This window comes from Alosa alosa, chromosome 14 (assembly GCF_017589495.1).
Source record: "Alosa alosa isolate M-15738 ecotype Scorff River chromosome 14, AALO_Geno_1.1, whole genome shotgun sequence".
NCBI classification, from domain to species: domain Eukaryota; kingdom Metazoa; phylum Chordata; class Actinopteri; order Clupeiformes; family Clupeidae; genus Alosa; species Alosa alosa.
The window spans coordinates 31,806,172-31,824,953 of NC_063202.1; the positions used below are offsets into that span (position 1 = coordinate 31,806,172).

At 38.3% G+C, this 18,782-nt stretch overlaps 2 protein-coding genes across 4 annotated transcripts in view; both read left to right on the top strand.

Annotated features, from left to right (window-relative positions):
• Positions 1–13,252, top strand: part of ano1a (anoctamin 1, calcium activated chloride channel a) — a 126,726-nt gene extending 113,474 nt beyond the window's left edge. For all 3 annotated transcript variants that reach the window (XM_048262790.1, XM_048262789.1, XM_048262788.1), the window contains 3 exons: positions 2,058–2,242; positions 2,549–2,654; positions 10,925–13,252. In XM_048262790.1, coding sequence (XP_048118747.1) covers positions 2,058–2,242; positions 2,549–2,654; positions 10,925–11,137 — 504 coding nt within the window. In that variant the 3' untranslated portion in view covers positions 11,138–13,252. The remainder of the gene's footprint in view (positions 1–2,057; positions 2,243–2,548; positions 2,655–10,924) is intronic.
• Positions 13,253–15,649: 2,397 nt separating this feature from the next.
• The window catches only part of LOC125307080 (transient receptor potential cation channel subfamily M member 1-like), a 193,947-nt gene continuing 190,814 nt past the window's right edge, over positions 15,650–18,782 (top strand). Inside the window, exon 1 of the mRNA XM_048262850.1 lies at positions 15,650–15,940. Coding sequence (XP_048118807.1) covers positions 15,857–15,940 — 84 coding nt within the window. The 5' untranslated portion in view covers positions 15,650–15,856. The remainder of the gene's footprint in view (positions 15,941–18,782) is intronic.

Sequence of the window (18,782 nt, forward strand, 5' to 3'; positions counted from 1 at the left end):
GATAAGATTGAAGATTCAGGTAAATTTACTCTGCCCACAACTATTTCAAAATAAAGGTCCTCACTACAATATTTCCCCATAAAATATTTTAACAATTTAAACTATCCAACTATTGAACTGTTCACCCATTCCAACTGTCATTTCTCATCAACTATGACTGCCGCCAATTGTTTCCTCTGCCCAGAACTGTTTCAAAATAAATGTCCTCATTACAATAATTCACTATTAAATGATTGAGCTATACTGCTCAAAAAAATTAAGGGAACACTTCAATCATACACTGGATCGGTACTCTGAGTGTTTTATTTTGCAAGAACTGTCAGACATTCTGTGAATGTAGTTTGAGAATGGAGAAAAGGGTGGAAGGTTTAAAAAAATGTGTTTTAACAATTGGTGAAAACTGTAAGTGTTCCCTTAATTTTTTTAGCAGTATATTTAAACTAGCAACCATTGAAATAAAGCATCTATGTCCGTTTCCATAGCAACCGACATGATTACCCTACAGAGCTAGTGAGCGGAGCGCGAGCAAGGAGCGGAGCGGATGGAATTTTGAGGGAGCGCGGAGCGCTTTTTAATTTAGAGACCGGAGCGGCCGCCCTGTTCCGCTCCAATTTCGCTCCGGCACCGCTCACACCACGAGTTTGAGGCATGCCCAAATCCACCCAGAACTCATGTCTTCATAATGAAACCAAGACCGTTATATTTCAAAACAAAGACACTTGCTTTAGTAATGTAACAGATTAGGTTTAGCCGCAGCTAGGTGCGGAGGCCGCTTTCAGTGGCTAGCATTCAGAAACAGGGGCAGGGACGCTGACCATGAAAACAGCACACACTAGGCAAGTCAAACGCACACACACACTACACATACAGGGGTGGATGCACCCCCCACACAAAAAGGATCACACACGAGGAAGACCTAAAAGGGTAACACGCTACACTAAAACACGGACATTAAAACAGTAACTAAAGGCATTAACACACACAAACAACCCCCAGAGTTCTCCCCCGTATCCCAGAATGCATTGTTCCAGAGTCCGTAGCACATAATCCAGCGTGCCGACGTTACAGTGAGTTCGTTGGGGATGAAGTCGCTAATTAATATTTTAGAAAGGAAACTGAAAGTCATAGGGCTTACAAGCGTACTATTCCTACAAAACAACTAGATACAAACAATGTAGAGCAAGAACAACTATGTGGTGACACTGTTCCAGTGAGATTTATTTTGGAATTTTAGAAGACACATTTCGCGGAAACATGAGTGTGCTATGGAGAGCAAAGAAAAACATGAGCAATTTGAATCGCCTATGCTTTAAGTAAGGCTGAAGTGAAACGTGGATGCAAAACCTGTATTATTTAGGCAATTAATCCCACTGATCCCTTTAGTTTTAGGCTTATGTGTACGTTGCCAAGCTTGTTCGTTGTTGCACTGTCGGTGTTGCATTAGGCGATCTTTTACAATACATGTTCTATGAGTGACATTGCCGTTTCTCTTAGTTCTTTGGGATTTAAGTTTTCTAAGGTGACAATTTGGCTTGTAGATTACTTCTCCCTCTTTTAAATTGGAGCGAGCGTGGAGCGATTTCCTTGGAGCGGGAGGATTTTGAAGTGGAGCGGGGAGCGAAATTGAGCGGAGCGGCCTGGCGTGAATTTGAGCGGAGGAGCGGTCGAGTGAACAGCCACCTGAGCGAGGAGCGGGATATTCGCACCGCTCAGCTCCACTCACTAGCTCTGTTACCCTAGCAACCATCATATAAATAGCTTTATTTAGCATTGCAACTACCATGTCTACCTAAGCAAAACCTTTGTACCTATCTACATTATCGGTTTTAACACTGTATATTTTACATCATATGTTTTGCATTTTCATGCACTGGTAATTCCTCAGAGTTACATTTTCTAGTTTGATCTTGTGGTCTTGTTTTTTGATAGCTTTACATTATATGTAAATTGGTTCCCAGTGATGTCCCAGTAAATGTTAATTATATACTTTTTTGATCCCTTGAGGGAAATTTATTCAGAATTGTGCTGATTCTCACTTCCTTTTCCTTTTTCTTTAGGGATTTGTTATCTCCTTCACATCTGACTTTATTCCACGGCTTGTTTATCAATACAAGTATAGTCCAGATGGTACCCTGCATGGATTTGTCAATCACACCTTATCCTTCTTTAATGTCTCTCACTTCCAACCTGGGACTGAACCCTTGGAACCTTTGCACTTAGGTTACAAGGTGGAGCTTTGCAGGTACAGACCAGATTTACCTTGTAAATCAAGCTAAATAGATAAACATTAAGATATAAATTGTGTGTATTTATGTGTTTAAATTGTAATAATATGTGTATATACAGTACAGTATTTAATTGTCCTCACACTGCTCCCTCAAAGGGGTCTATAACTGTTGCCATTTGGCTTGATACTTAATTAATTGGCATTGAGACATCAAGAGACATCAAGACGTTACTTGATTAACATCTTTCAGTTCAGTGTTAGGGGAATGGAATAATGCTACAAGGAAAACTCCATAGACATTTGTATTTTGTCTAATATCAGGTATAAGGATTACAGAGATCCTCCATGGTCAGACACACCATATGAGTTTTCTAGAGAATTTTGGGCCATACTGGCTGCCAGGCTTGCATTCGTCATTATTTTTCAGGTGAGTAGACACATTTCACAACACAACTTCAGATTTGCTGTGTCATAATAATACATAACACATTGTGTTCAACTGCAGCTGTTCGCACCTATTGTTTTCATGTGTTGCTCTCAGGTTCACTGCACATGTTGCTCTCCAAAATGGTACAGGAACTTTTTCAGTTGACTTTCATGATCAACAGCCTAACAATCTAGAACACAACCAAAGCATGCCCAGACAAGACAAAACATCTTAAGTCGTGGGCAATATACTAGTATACCAACAACGTATAGTGTACAATTCAGTCAGTGGGGTTCAGGGAAGACATAATTTAAGCATAACACAACAGGTAAAATTACTTTAATAATCAATTTTGCTCATCCCAAGGCCATTTACATATAGGGTTGCAAAATTCCGGGAATTTTCAAAGTTGGAAACTTTCCATGGGAATTAACGGGAATATACGGAAATTAAAGGGAATTAATGGGAATAAACTGGGAATTTTTAATATGGCAAGTTAGTCTATAACAGGGAACTTAAATGTAGTGGACAAAACCCCATCTTGTAGCATAATATTACTAAAACAACGTGATTTAATGCCATTTCAGTCAAATTTCTACCCTGCACATACGTCAATCCCACACAGCGGTCACACACAGCAATCAGCATAGGCTACTAGACATAAAGGAAACCTATGGTGCATTCATGTGCATGGGGAAAATCAATTCCTAGTAAAAATGTCATCTCATGTGGGAATAACTGGTGTGAAACTGGGGGAAGTTTGCAAACAGAGTTGCCCAGTTATGGGCTTGTCGTCAATTTTGTCCTCATTCAAATGGGTGTACGTCATTTTGCATAAACTGTAATGGGACGATTAATCTATCTGATTAACTTACATAATCTATAAGGTTTGGTTGGGGTGGTATGTTGTGTCATTGTATTTTTATTTGTTTTACCATTTTCTGGGATTCTAACTGAACAAACTGATAATCAGTCAATGTTCCAACCAATTGAATTTTGTTGTTAAGTGGCATGGTGTATCTTGGGCAGTTCAGTGGTTACTGTGTTGCTATCTTAGCACGCTAGTAAACCATAAGCAGAGAATGGGATTCCTGCTAAGTATAAGTATACTCTTTTGATCCCGTGAGGGAAATTTGGTCTCTGCATTTATCCCAATTCGTGAATTAGTGAAACACACTCAGCACTCAGTGAACACACACTAATCCCGGCGCAGTGAGCTGCCTGCAACAACAGTGGCGCTCGGGGAGCAGTGAGGGGTTAGGTGCCTTGCTCAAGGGCACTTCAGCCATGCCTACTGATCAGGGTTCGAACCAGCAACCCTCCGGTTACAAGTCCGAAGCGCTAACCAGTAGGCCACGGCTGCCCCACACCTTGTGTGCTAGCATGGTAGCTAGCGTTGTATGCTAAGCTAAGCGAAAATATGAACAAACAAATCATATTGCTTATTGCGAAACAAATGTCTGTATATGAAACAGTAGGTATTACCAAAAATTCAGTTAATTCCCATTAATTCCCATAATTTCCTTTAATTCCATAACAGTTTCCAATTTGGAATATTTCCAAAATTCCCAATCTTAACTACCCATGGAAAGTTTCTGGTAAGTTTCCTGAAATTTACCGGAAATGTTCCGCCACTTTGCAACCCTATTTACTTATAAGGCTTTCACTGCCCTAGCAGTTACAACAATAATAATATCCTACCACATATAGACATCCATTTACCAGCACCTGTGGGGAAAAGCACCGTTGTAAGCATATAATCCCACATAAAGCTCCACATTAAAATCCTTTTGGGCAGAAACCTGTCTCAGGACTGGTGGGGTAGACTAGGTAGTTTTCATCCATATCATGTATCATGTCATTGGCACTAGAATCAGACCCGGTGTGCTACTCTTTCTATATCATTATGGGGTCTAGTTATCTTGGAAAAATTAAGAAAAAACTATAATAACCAGTTACAATAAACAAATCACAGAAAGTGGACTGTTAACAGTCAGTTACTTGGGGGGTTGAGTGGCCTAGTTCCTCATAGGGTCAGGGGATCAGCTATGGAATTGAATACATTGACCTAGATAAACAATTTCAGACTGCATTAGTTAGGCTTTTACAGAATTAAGAAGTCGTCCCTCCATTTGCAGACAAGAGGTGAAGGGAGCAAATAGCCTTGTGATGTGCTATTTTAGTAGTACTAAAAAAGTAACAATGCAGTTTAGCATAGGAATATGACTTTTTTGTTATTTATTATTTTCATGTATTCATTTTGCATTAATATCCAATTTCATGAGGGTACCAGGGTAGATTACTATGCAAACAAGAGCATTGACACCATATTCTGGTTTAGTTCAACTGAATTTATTTAATTTCAAAAGAATATAAAGGTGATAAGTATTATAGAAGGAATTATTGTAAAATGCAAACCAGGCTATGCATAACACCTATCAAATTAAAATGTAAAATTTTGTGCTCACTCCCATCTTGCAGTTTATTTGTAATGACCACTGCTGTGCACCCACACACATTGCACACTGCTGCCCCTCCTACACCACAAAGCCGGGTGTGTTCACAACACAACCATAGCACAACCATAGTACAGGGGCCTCATTACAGAAACTTCCTAACTCTGAAATCCTATCTTATCTCAGTTTAGGATGGCATTTAGGATTTTGGGTATTGCAAAAGCATGTTTCCTAACTGCATTTAGGAAAAAATCCTATAATTTTGCGTGTAACCCGTGCAACCCAGGAAAAAATGTAGTCGCACCCTTAAAAATGTAATTTGCACTCTAGAGCTCTGACACAGCCAGCTGGCCCATGTGCGAGGTAGAGAGGAATGTCCTATGCGCCCAAAGTGCACAGAATCTACATGTGTTCTACAACAATAATGGTGATGGGAGTCACCAAACAACAAACGTGTCCTTCATCACGACATCTCTGCCAGAGGCATAAGCAAACTAAGTAGCTGCTTTCATGTGCCACTGCTAGGCTTATTTCAGTATAACTGCATAAACATACAATGCAGAACCACAGATCTCGCTAGTTTTATCTTCACAGACTAATATTCAATTTCCATCCCTGTATGTACACTGCACACTGCCGCTCTGTGGACCTCACTGTGTGGCTCTAGTTTCACTAATTGGGATAAATGCAGAGACCAAATTTCCTCATGGGATCAAAAGAGTATAAATACTATACTACTATACTATTCTATACTGAATCAAGTTTAATCGTCTTATCAGAGGTAGCCTATAGGTGGGTTTACATGGGCAGTTTTTTCGTCATTCTAATTAAGCTATTCCGATTGAAAATCTGTGCTGTCTGTTTACATGGGGAAGGCTGTGTACTATTCCGATCAGGTGCTCTCAAGCACTTTATAATCTTTGAACGGAATAGCAGTTGTTGCTTACTTTTACTTGAGAAGATACTGCAGGCAATCCGATTGACCGTATACATGGCTGTTCAATTGAAATAGGAACGGAATACACCACCTCTTTTTATTCCGATTAAATACTGATCGGATCTGCAGTTTTATTCTGATCAAGCTGTTTATATGTGTAATTTCTATTCAAATTGACCTGTTATTCCGATTCTAATCGGAGTAAAAGTGTCCATGTAAACCCAACTTATGTTATTTCACACAATGTTTCAGTAATTAAGGCTACATACTTGGAAAAGGCAGTTAGATGGTGTTAGATATGAAAATACTTTTTTATCAACTCGCAGTGAGACACTGATTCATGAAATCTGACTAAATTCATCAGGGGTCTGGGGAACATTGTGTGGGAAGGTGACATTCCAAGTCTCAATTTCAATTTAAGGCTGTTGGGCGAAAAAAAAAAAAAAAAAAAACTATAGTTTGGTGCCACTGGCCGTAAATCAATTTGAATAGAACAAACTAGGGCTGTCAATCGGTTAAAAAAATGTATCGAATTAATTACATACTCTGTGATTTAATTAATCTAAATGAATCGCACATATAATTTTTGCTGTGAAAGTATTTTAAATATTTAAATTTAAATGAATCATTGAATAATCAGCATTAGTGACATTAAAGTTCAAAAACTCTTCTATTATTATTTTCACTGTTCATATAATGGCCATAATAATCTATATGACCTAATATGCTATATGCTAATATGCAATTCAAAAGTTCTTCGGGAAGAAGTTTTTTTTTCACATACAAGGCATTTCAGGCCACAGATATAACCTAGGGGACACAATGAAAATAAATTAACACTCCCCTGAATGTCAACACTTTCTTTGCATTGATGTGCGACTTTAGAGTTGACAAACTCCGGTGACATTGCAGAGCGCTTTATTTTAATCAACACTTTATTTTTATCAACATCAGGCCGTTTTTTAAAAGTAAATGTTCCAATCAATGATCTAGGCAGCACATTTTCTTCTCTCTCCTTCATTTTACAGTCTAATGGTTACTGACTAGAATGGCTTGGGGTCAAAAGTTATACGGAATCGATTAATCTGCGTTATTTTTTTAATCAGTTATTTTTTCTCAAATGAATTAATCAAAATTAATCAGTTATTTTGACAGCCCTAGAATAAACATTATGGTTGTTTAGCCTGTTTACAGCAGTAGGATAGAAACTGTTCTTAAATCTGGTTGTTCTTGTCCTTCTGTACCGTCTGCCTGATAGCAGTAGTTCGAACATAGTGTGGCCAGGGTGTGATGAGTCCTTCAAAATGTTTTGTGCTTTCTGAAGACAATGGGAAATGTGTAGTTGTTCCAAAAAGGAAAGAGGGTAGCCGACAATCTTCTGAGTGACCTTAATCAAATTCAAAGTCAAAGTCAGCTTTATTGTCAATTTCTTCACATGTTCCAGACATACAAAGAGATCGAAATTACGTTTCTCACTATCCCACGGTGAAGACAAGACATGTTTTACCAATTTAAGTCCACAGACAAAACATAACATTCAAGTAAACAAAAAAGTAAGTAAATAAGTAAATAAGAGGGCACATATAATAATGACAAAATAAGAGCAGCAAAATTTGGTTGAAATTGTGCATAGACAGTCAATAAAATACTAGTGCAAAGTCAGGCCAATAAAAGGCTTGGGTAGTTCTGTTTGACCTAAGTAAGAAAGAAAGTGGCATAGTGGTGCAAGTTATGTAAGAGCAGCAGAAGTGTTGTGTTTTCAGGACAACAACACCAAGTTGTAAAGTGTACAAGTGTGCAAGTGTGCAAGTGGAGTAGTGCAGGCGGCCTGGAGCGCTGTCTGTGCAACTGTGGAGCTGGAGAACCACACACATAGGCAGTAGTAGGCATACTGTAGGTGAGTATGCTCTCTATGTAACATCAATAGAAGACTACGAGCAGTTTTTGCTGCTCCCAGGTCAGGTCATCCGTCATGTGGACTCCTAGGAAATGAAAATCCAACAGCCTCTCCACACAGTCACCGTTTATGGTTAATGGCTAAATGGCAGTACTGCCACTCGTAACAGCAATAAACACGGCCTCTCTTTCTCCCTCCCTTGAAAGTCCTAAAAACTTTTACCCTCTCAATACGAACCTCCAGATTTGGCATTAGTCTACCGTCAGACATTACTTTTAAAGTCTTTGTTGAAGAAGTAGTTTACTAAAATCCTTTTATAGGTCTACTACAATTCCAAATCTCTACTGTCCATAAACACACTTGCTAACGTGGTCTGATCTCCTCTCCGTTTTCCTCTGCACCTAACGAAACAACTGATAGTCAGAAAGGGATAGAAAGGGAGGATGACTTCCCTTTCTAAGGTGATGACGAATCACAGTTTGACAGTGACTGTGACTATACCTAATTTGATTGGTTGATCATCTTTTTTGTTTACACGTTGGTGTAGTGATGCGGATTCCAACTCGGGCTGGGAGCCACTTGGAGACGGGATTGTAATACTGTGTTTCACCACATTCCATACATACTATTTATGGGGGCGCTGTTTTACTCATTGCAAAATACTAAATGAAAACGGGAGATGACTGCACAGCAAGAATGAACAAAACCGTAAAATTATTATATAATGATTATTATAATGATAATGATTATATTATGACAACAAATTGTTTAATTTACGATAATAGCGATTGTCGGACGAGATGGGGGAATCCTGGCTTCCCTTGGCTTCCAGGAGAAAATGCCACTGATGCAATGTCATTTTTAAAGGAATATTATGAACCGTTCTTCTATAAGATTCTAACAGGTTACCATTTACAGGAGGGCCCTTGGAACAGTAGAACGGGAATGAAAAATAATGTTTTTGCTGAGAACGAATCAAAATAAGAATCATTCTATTTTCAGTTGTAGCTGGTAGCAGTCGATGGCATCCTGAAATCCTGGAGCTGCTCTTGGTCTGCCATATGATAGCTTTTCAGAAATGGTCTATAAAGCATCATATTTATCCTAAGAAGGATCAACACGTTTCAGCCTTATATCACAATACACCTAGCCTGACGAGCCAGACCCACATCAAGATGTAGGGTCTGGAAATTCACCATTGGCAGTGCTCAACGGATAAACGGGACGGGATAAACGGTTGTCTTTTAAATTCCCTCTGCACACAATAGGATAGCGCTACAACTCATGAGTCCCATGCGTTTTCCCACCAACAGGGCTAGTTGATCAAACTTTTGCCAACTTAAAAGAAGTTTAACTTCAAGTAGCAGGGAGTTCACATGGAACCGTCGTAATTCTGGCGTCATGTAAAGCCCGCCCACCGACTCTATACACAATGTGATTGGCCTGATCAAAGTTTGATTTTTCCAGCTCACAAGCCAACGGAGAGTTGCTAGACTACCCTGGCTGCAAATTACATTTGCTGCCGCTAGGGTGCGTCTAGTTTTCTAGTTTACAATACACCCTCAGTTGAGGCAGATCACCAGATCACCAGATAGGTCACATAGGGCAGCCGTGGCCTACTGGTTAGCGCTTCGGACTTGTAACCGGAGGGTTGCTGGTTCAAACCCCTGACCAGTAGGCATGGCTGAAGTGCCCTTGAGCAAGGCACCTAACCCCTCACTGCTCCCCGAGCGCCGCTGTTGTTGCAGGCAGCTCACTGCGCCAGGATTAGTGTGTGCTTCACCTCATTGTGTGTTCATTGTGTGCTGAGTGTGTTTCACTATTTCATGGATTGGGATAAATGCAGAGAATTTCCCTCACGGGATCAAGAGTAAATACTTATACTTACTTACTTATATAGATAGCTGATCAAGCCTGGGAATGTGTTTCATGGTTAATAATTAGCTTCAGCTAGAGCCAGTGACCATTCCTTTCCCAAAGGCTTTTATTTATTGCCTATAAGTCTGTACTCTGACTCAAGACATGGCTTGTGGATATTATTTCACTGCTGGACCGTCATCCTTGGCAGGTCCCAACCCTCAGCCGAGACCATACAATATTGTTAGTAATTATAAGAACCATTATGATTGCTGTGATGGCAAATAAAGGTTTGCTATTTACAAAGGGTATGGAAAATTTTAGACATACAATTTTCCTGAAAATATAAATGAAACATACATATAAACAGTTTCTTGTTTTCTTTGATATCTCTTGCACAGTGTCATAGCGTCTTTTGGCGGTCATTTCCAGTGAGAAGAAATCTATTGGTCAAATACAATACATCCTAATACTGTCAGGGGCGCCTGCAGGAATTAATGCTATGGTACGCAAGTAGCCTATTGCATGCCTGCGCGCGTATTCTCTCTCCTGCTCAAACAAAATGTGTGAACGTTAATTTTGATAACGTGTTCACTAACTTTACGTAATAGAAAATGGTAAATAGCCTGATGGCATGCAGCTAATGGGATACTGTGCATAGTTGGGAAGGTATGGTAGGCCAATTTGGTGTGAATACACACACACACAAGGGAAATTTTCTCTCGCTGTTGACTAGCCTGATGGTACGCACAGTGCGTACGGACGTACACCTGCAGGCGCGCCTGAATAGTGTACATGTAAATGTTCTACATATTCTGTAAAATAAACTGGTTATCTATGCAGTTTCAAAGCGATAGGTGGTTTCATGGAACTAAATGGAAATGTCAAATTACCTATACCTATAAAAATGCAAAAGTTATATAAAAACCGGATTAGCCATTTCAATATTTTAAAAATAATTCAATGAAATTCCTTGAATTCAAAATGTACCTTAAAAACCTGTTTAAAAGGAGAAGTATAAAGTGGGAACCTGTGGTTGAGTTGATGTGGTATAATTCCACTTATAATTTTGAACATGGCTTACAGTACATTTTCATGAGGATAACCTAATCTCTAATTACAGAATGCTGTGATGATGATGAGTGACTTTATCGACTGGCTGATCCCTGATATTCCTAAGGACATCAGTCACCAGATCCACAAGGAGAAGGCGCTCCTTGTGGATCTCTTCATGAAAGAGGAGAAGGGGAAGAAACACCTCCGGAATGTCCAGAGTCAGCAGAGCCCATCTCTGACACGTTCACGCCCCAACTCCAACACACACAGAAACTATTAGCTTTTCCATACAGAAACTATGGCAAATCAAAATGGTAAACAATGGCTGTTATACTAAAGTCAGTTTATGAAAAAGGTGCCCGTTTTCAAAAGCCTTTAATGCTTTGTGATCTATTTATTGGGTAAACAAAAACGAATCAGATATGAGGACAGGGACTAAATATTATTTTCATGACACTAGTTCTGCTAGAGCATGGTGCTAACAGAATAAAGGCCATGGATATGTTACCCAGAGAGCACAAATACAGAATAAATGTGTATCTTTAAATTTTAAAATGTAAATGTAATGCACATCAGAATTATTTTGTCATGTGTCAAGCCAGTTTTGGCTCCTATTTCTTATATTGCACAATTTTAAATTCAGGTAGTGTCCAAACCACCAACCTTTGATGTGGAGCCAATCATTTAAAAAAATGTATACGGGTGTTGCACTTTCCCAAAGTTGAATTTGTTTTTGTTGCCCTATTTCCCACTGTCAATTTTGCCACTTTTACCAAATGGTTACCCTCAATGGAATCTGTATAAGTACACATTTAAGGTGGCCGTGACTAGATGTGAAAAAGGTTGTGCATTTATGTTAGAGAGTGTAAGATTGTAGATGGTAGATAAATAGACAGGTAGAAACATGTCATATATTTCCACACCATATTATCTACACACTAATAGGACACCAACTAGACAACATAAAAGATCAATTATCTTAGTCTTTGGCCGGTCATCGTGTTATCAAAATTAAATGGTTTCAAGACAGGCTTTGAGGCAGTAAACATGTTTTACTCATATTTCCTAAATTGTTAAGTTAACCTTAAAATAAGTAAATAATGCTCAGGTCTTGGTTGCATTTTGTTATTATATGTATTATATGATTAAATGTAGGTTTGCACACAAGGCTTCACTTCCTCCTAGAATTAAAATCAAGTCAACCAAAACTGGCACAGATGATCTTCAGACCAAACCTCATAAGTTATTTGTTGGCTTTTTGATTTGCAAAAGTGGTCAGCCAAATTCATCAGTCCAAAGCAAAGCTGCCTGACACAAATTTAGTTAATATCTAGTCCAATCAATGGACATGAAACTTAGTGCTTACAGCCATACCCTTATTATAATCACATCAGGTTTCTATTGCAACTAATGGCGTTGTGCCCATACAATTGGCCAAAATCACTTTTTTTCTAAAATGGTGCTTAATATCAACGCATCGCTATTAATCAATCAGAGAGGGCCGCGAAGCGAATGCAGAAGTGCCGTTCACCCTGTTACAAGTTGATGAATCATTGAAACGATTTTGGAAACATTATTTTAAGGTACAAAAAACTCTTTGGTGTTGCTTTAAAATGAGGTCACACAATCCCGAGAGGGTTGGTTGCCTATTAGACTAGTGGATGTAATTTGGTTGTCAATCATAGAATTGTACACAGTTCCATAAAAAATCAAGAACAAATATTCTATATATATATATATTATTATTATTATACTATTTATGTTCGTGTAGTTTTGATCTTGAAAAGGGTTTTTATACAGTGTATATATATAAAAAGATACAGCTCAGCCCAGTGCCCACCCAAAAATATGGTTTGCACAACGCCCCTGATTGCAACCATGCCCTGCTGGGCAGCTGTGTAATTTTGTCAATGTCAGTGATCACATTTCTATGTTAAGGTGGTGTGAAGTCTGTAAGATTCACTTATTTCAATCAATTTGCAATGATTTTAGACAGATTCCGTTTATCTAATTTCTCTCAGCATCACCAGTGATATTTATTTAACTAGGCCTATGATGTATTTTGATTAACATATTTGGAGAGAGGCCTTTATTACCTCCAACAGATTTGGCCTTTTATAGGCAAACAGGTTTTATGGCCTTTATCACCCTAGGACAACCCAGAGTGGTCCAACATTGAAAATAATAGGAGTTTAAATAACAAAGTTACAAAAAAAATTATTTCATTCAATTATCTGGGAAATAATATAACGTTCAAAATTCAAGTACTGTGCTGACTACCTTGTCTCAGGTAAAAATGATCAAGTCTAACAGGGAAGCTACACCAGGCGCGTAACTGAAGCGTTCTGTTCGCGAGGCGTAAAATCCATTTTAGATGAATGGTGTATTTTTTTCTCAAACGTACGCGCTGCCATCACGTCTGGTGTAGTTACTTCCATTGATTATAGTGGAAGCTAATTGTTGCAGCAGACGTTGCGCAAACGGAACGCATCAGTTACGTGCCTGGTGTAGCTCACATGCTATGGAATCTGTATGTGGCCACATTTGCTAACATTTCTAAAACAAAACCTTCATTTTAGATTTGGATGTTTAATGTTGTCTGTTAAACTTAACTTATCAAATGTAAGATTTAAATGTACATACTTTAAGATACTTGCTACAATTGTGTTTCCAGTTCAACTGGTTATGAATGACACATAAAATCAGATGACAAAACTGCCATACAGGAAGCATTGCCATAGTTATGTTTGATAGATCAAGATCTTGTGTGAATGCTTTCAATCATGACCTTGATATGATGCCAGAGAGATGGATGGTGTGCTTTTGCCTCAGATAGCTGATATGATGCCAGAGAGATGGATGGTGTGCTTTTGCCTCAGATAGCTGATATGATGCCAGAGAGATGTATGGTGTGCTTTTGCCTCAGATAGCTGATATGATGCCAGAGAGGTGTATGGTGTGCTTTTGCCTCAGATAGCTGATATGATGCCAGAGAGGTGTATGGTGTGCTTTTGCCTCAGATAGCTGATATGATGCCAGAGAGGTGTATGGTGTGCTTTTGCCTCAGATAGCTGATATGATGCCAGAGAGGTGTATGGTGTGCTTTTGCCTCAGATAGCTGATATGATGCCAGAGAGATGGATGGTGTGCTTTTGCCTCAGATAGCTGATATGATGCCAGAGAGATGGATGGTGTGCTTTTGCCTCAGATAGCTGATATGATGCCAGAGAGGTGTATGGTGTGCTTTTGCCCCCAGATAGCTGATATGATGCCAGAGAGGTGTATGGTGTGCTTTTGCCCTCAGATAGCTGATATGATGCCAGAGAGATGTATGGTGTGCTTTTGCCTCAGATAGCTGATATGATGCCAGAGAGGTGTATGGTGTGCTTTTGCCTCAGATAGCTGATATGATGCCAGAGAGGTGTATGGTGTGCTTTTGCCTCAGATAGCTGATTGCTTCTATATTTGTTTTTGTCTCGTTTTTTAAGAAAGGGGATTTTATATTTTGTTTCATTTTTTCTTTATTTAATGTGGTCCAGTATGATAAAAAGGTGTGATATGCAACAAGAGGTCTGAAATACTTAAACAAGAAACACATTGTGCTCAGGAATATTGGGAAAAGTGTATGATGCCTTCAACAGGACTGAGTGTAAGACTCTACGTTTTACTTAATGCAGACAGAGCAAAAACGGTATCAGAAATTTGCTTTAATGTACAGTACATATGGTGCATTTAACAAGGTCCAACCAGTCCTTGGGCCATATTATTCTCTCTCTAATGTGTGCTGTTACCTTTTTTAAAAGTTTATGTTAATATTGCTTTCTATAGAAAGGTTATGCGGCTTGGTTGCTTGGGGTTGTTTTTTGTTCTTTTGTTCAGAACACAGATTTGAGATCAAAATATTATGTTCAGTGCTATGACATGTGGTAAAAGTATATTTCAAGTAAAAGGTACTACATATCAATTCAGGTGTGTTTGTCTCCCTCTTTGCATGACACTAATTTACACATGTATATATTTTGGCATTTATATAGGCTAGTCTCAAAACCTGCACATAAAAAGACACTAATTTACACATATATATATTCCCATTTATTTAATCTCAAAATTGCACATAAAAAACATGAGATGTGGGTGCACCTCAAGAAGGTTTGTTTTCGCTCTGTGAATGCACAGAACTTCATGAGGGGAGAAATATCCTCACTGCATTCTGTTCTACTGCGAAATTGGATTGCCATTACATTCTGCATTCAGTAATAGGATTCAACATACTCTCAAATTCATACAGTATGCTGTTTCATTCCCATGCAGACTGTGCATTAGTTTTGTGTTGTTGAATGCTTAAATGCAAACCACAATTCTACTGGACCCCTCCCTTCACAGCTGTGCAGGAAGTCCTGTGCATCATTGCCCATCTGCCACACACCTTGAAGCTTGCAAAATTAGATTCCTTTATGTTCTTGTTAATAATTGTGGCAAGTCTTGTCATTGTGGCATACTTGTATTGTTTGTCTTTTATTTTGTTTTATTTTTATTGCTTATTTTAAACCTTTATGGCACTAAATTCACAAAGTAGATTGAGATTTATCTTCAATCTCAATTTATTTAATCTCTGCCATTAAAAAGCAATGCTCCATTAAGCCTGATTATACACAGAGAAAATAGAATGAGAGATGGGAATAGTGGCTGAGGGACAGAAAGGGGCAAAGCCTATGTTTTAGCAAATAGATAAGCAGTCATGCCATTTGGCATTCAGTTGAGATTTCTTTTGCATACTAGCATGATATATGAGGGAAGGATATATGCTGCAAGCTCATTATGTGGAGTTGTACCTACATATCTGTATTCTCTATTTAGAGGTAGATCTTCTTAGAGGTCTTCTTAGTTTGAATGTTGGATCTTTGAAGATGATTCTTTGAAAAAAAAAAATCCCACTGAAAAGGCTGTTCTTAGGCACATATTGACCTGAAGATCAAGTGTCAACTCAAAAGAGAAGAATATGGATAGCCAGACACCTGGACAAAAAAAGAGTGGATCTTTCAAACATCCTTCCATAAAACGCACCATATCTGGTTCTCAAAAGGTATGGTAAAACTGACTTTCACTTTGCTCCTTAATTAACAAATCCAATGTATAATACACATGTGCAATTGTGTATTCCTCCTTTATTCAAGTGTTGTAGTTACCAGTGTATTTATGTAAAGTGCTGATTTTGAAAAACATGTCACTGATTCTTTAATGGTATCACGAAATCTAATCTCAAAGTAAACATGAAGATACATTTAATTCAGTTTGTAAAAATGAGCAGGTGTCATGTTTCATAGCAAATGTGCTTCCCCCTATCTCTACTCTATACATGGCAGTACTTCTCATGCTTGTAGAGCCATGCGTTGATTTTACAGTTTGCACATGCAAGTCAATTCTGACACATTATACAGTACTTATGTTTGTTCTGAATGACATCTGTAATCTGTAGAGGCAGATCAACATCAAGGTCATAATTTTGGATCTTCCTGTTCATTAATGGAAATTCATTTATGAAGATTTTTTTTCATGATTTGATAAAATGATAATAAAGTCCATTCAGCAATAAATGTATACTACATTGTAGATTTAAAACCAAATAATTAAACTCATCTCCATAAATTCTCCCTAGTTTGAAAGTTTAACTTTGCCTCTAGCAGAGGATGCAAGCAAACACGTGTAGACTTTACTTTGTTGCACTAATTATGTGAGACTTGAAATGCAAAATTAATGTTGTGCATAGAATGGTATGTGCATAGTAATGGAATGTGCATAGAAGGGGTGCATTAAGTTAGGGCATTTCATTGTACAATTTTATTTCATCCCAGAATTTCCCTATGACCTTCAAATTATAATGTCACCTTCAGAACCGTATTGAGTTTTTTGTGATGTGCAACTTTATTTTAATGTGTGACCACTGAATGTGTTTGCTTTGTTTGATGGAGCACATTATAGCATAGGTAGACTAGAGGGGCAACCAGAGAGTGCAGACCGATTGCTGAAAGTAAAGCTGTTGAGCTTTCCTGTGACTTGGAGCTGTTCCATAATGTAATGGGTTAGTCTCTGCCCCATGCTACACTAAGTTATATGAAAATATAGTATGGTAGTTATTGTATATACATGAACACAATGCAGACATACAAACAGACAATGGACAAACAAACACCAAAAAGATCACCTTCAATGTAATAACTAAGTGCACCAAAGTAATAAATAACTAATTTAGTTAAATTCCATCGGTTTTTATCAGATGTTAGAGTATGTTAGTCACCATCAAAACAAATTATATAAGATAAGATGAACTTTATTGTCCCTCATGAGGGAAATTTGTCTTGGGCGGAAAAAAAGTGCAGCTACACATCATATGGATAGCATGCAAGGCTGTGACAAACATACATGTAAGACTGAGGAAACAATACAATGAAGACATTCACAGCAGTCTGCTTTATTGAATACAGTACATCAGGGGTCCCCAACATTTTATGTACCATGGACTGGTTTGATTCCTATTTTTTTTTTTGATGAGGCTAGCTGTCATTGGAATCAATGATATAATGTTAATTTGTTTTCCGCTAAAATGGGGCGTGATTAAGATTAAATGTAGCCTATCTTTATCACGCCCCATTTTAGCGGAAAACAAGTATGATGCGCCTTTAGTAGGCTACGTAAAGGCATGCTGCACACACTTGTTTGGGCTTACGAGCCGGCCAAAGAGTAGATTCATACAATAAACACTAACGCAGTTCTGAACTCCCGGTCAGCTGAATGGTGTTTTAAATTGCTGTGGACACCGATGCACCAGTGCGATGCACTCTGCTTTCGACATTCATTTACTGTACATTAGATTCCATTCTTTTCAATACAACTCTGCACACCAGCATAGCACTTTGCCGCCGTGTAAATCACGATTCAGTTATATTTGGTCGACGCCGCTCCATAAAATCCATTGTTTATCTACTCAAAGATAATGAATATAGTATTTTATGTTTGTTATGCCCTTTATTAGCTATATTTCTGAAGAATATATTGTGTTGCCTCAGGTTTGCTCCACATCTTTTGAAATTTGATTTGAAATAAATAGACCTACGTCTTAAAGTTAAGTTAATGAAGTAACTTGCTTTGCTTTCATTTGAATCCTAATCAAGATACACAATAATTGCTTTATATTGTTAATATGGACTCCTTGAAAGTTCAGCAATGCAAAATAATAGAATTTTAATAATGCGATAAAATATGTGATTAATCGTGATTAACTATAGGAATTCAGCGATTAATCGTGATTAAAAATTTTAATCGTTTGACAGCACTAATTGCTATACAACCTGCACTCTTTATAGTTTGAACAATGCATCCTTTTTCTGCATAAGATGGCAGTGTTTTATTTTCTCACTTTGTGAGAACTGAAAAATGTTAATGTAAGTGTGTGTGTGTGTGTGTGTTTAAGTATGTTGGATTTAGTTATTGCCCTTTATTACATTTATATTGGATTTTATGGTACGGTGGTGTTTTTTTGCAAATGTTCAAATGTTCAAAACTAATGCACAGTGTATATATGCAACTGCAGTATTTGCACTGTCAAAATTTTGTATTTATATAAACTGTGGGTGAACTTAAACTGTATGGCTATGCGGTGGTTCCTGTAGGCTTTGCGTGCGGTGGGGGGCGGGGGGCCTCCATGTCCATTTTGCTTGGGGCCCCCAAATTCCTTGAAACGGCCCTGCACACACACATGCATGCACACATGCACACAAACACACATAAACACGCACACACACACACACACACACACACACACACACATAAAAACACACACATGCAGGCAAGCAAACATATGCACACACACATACACACACACACACACACACACACACAGTACACACACATACACACAAGGATGCACT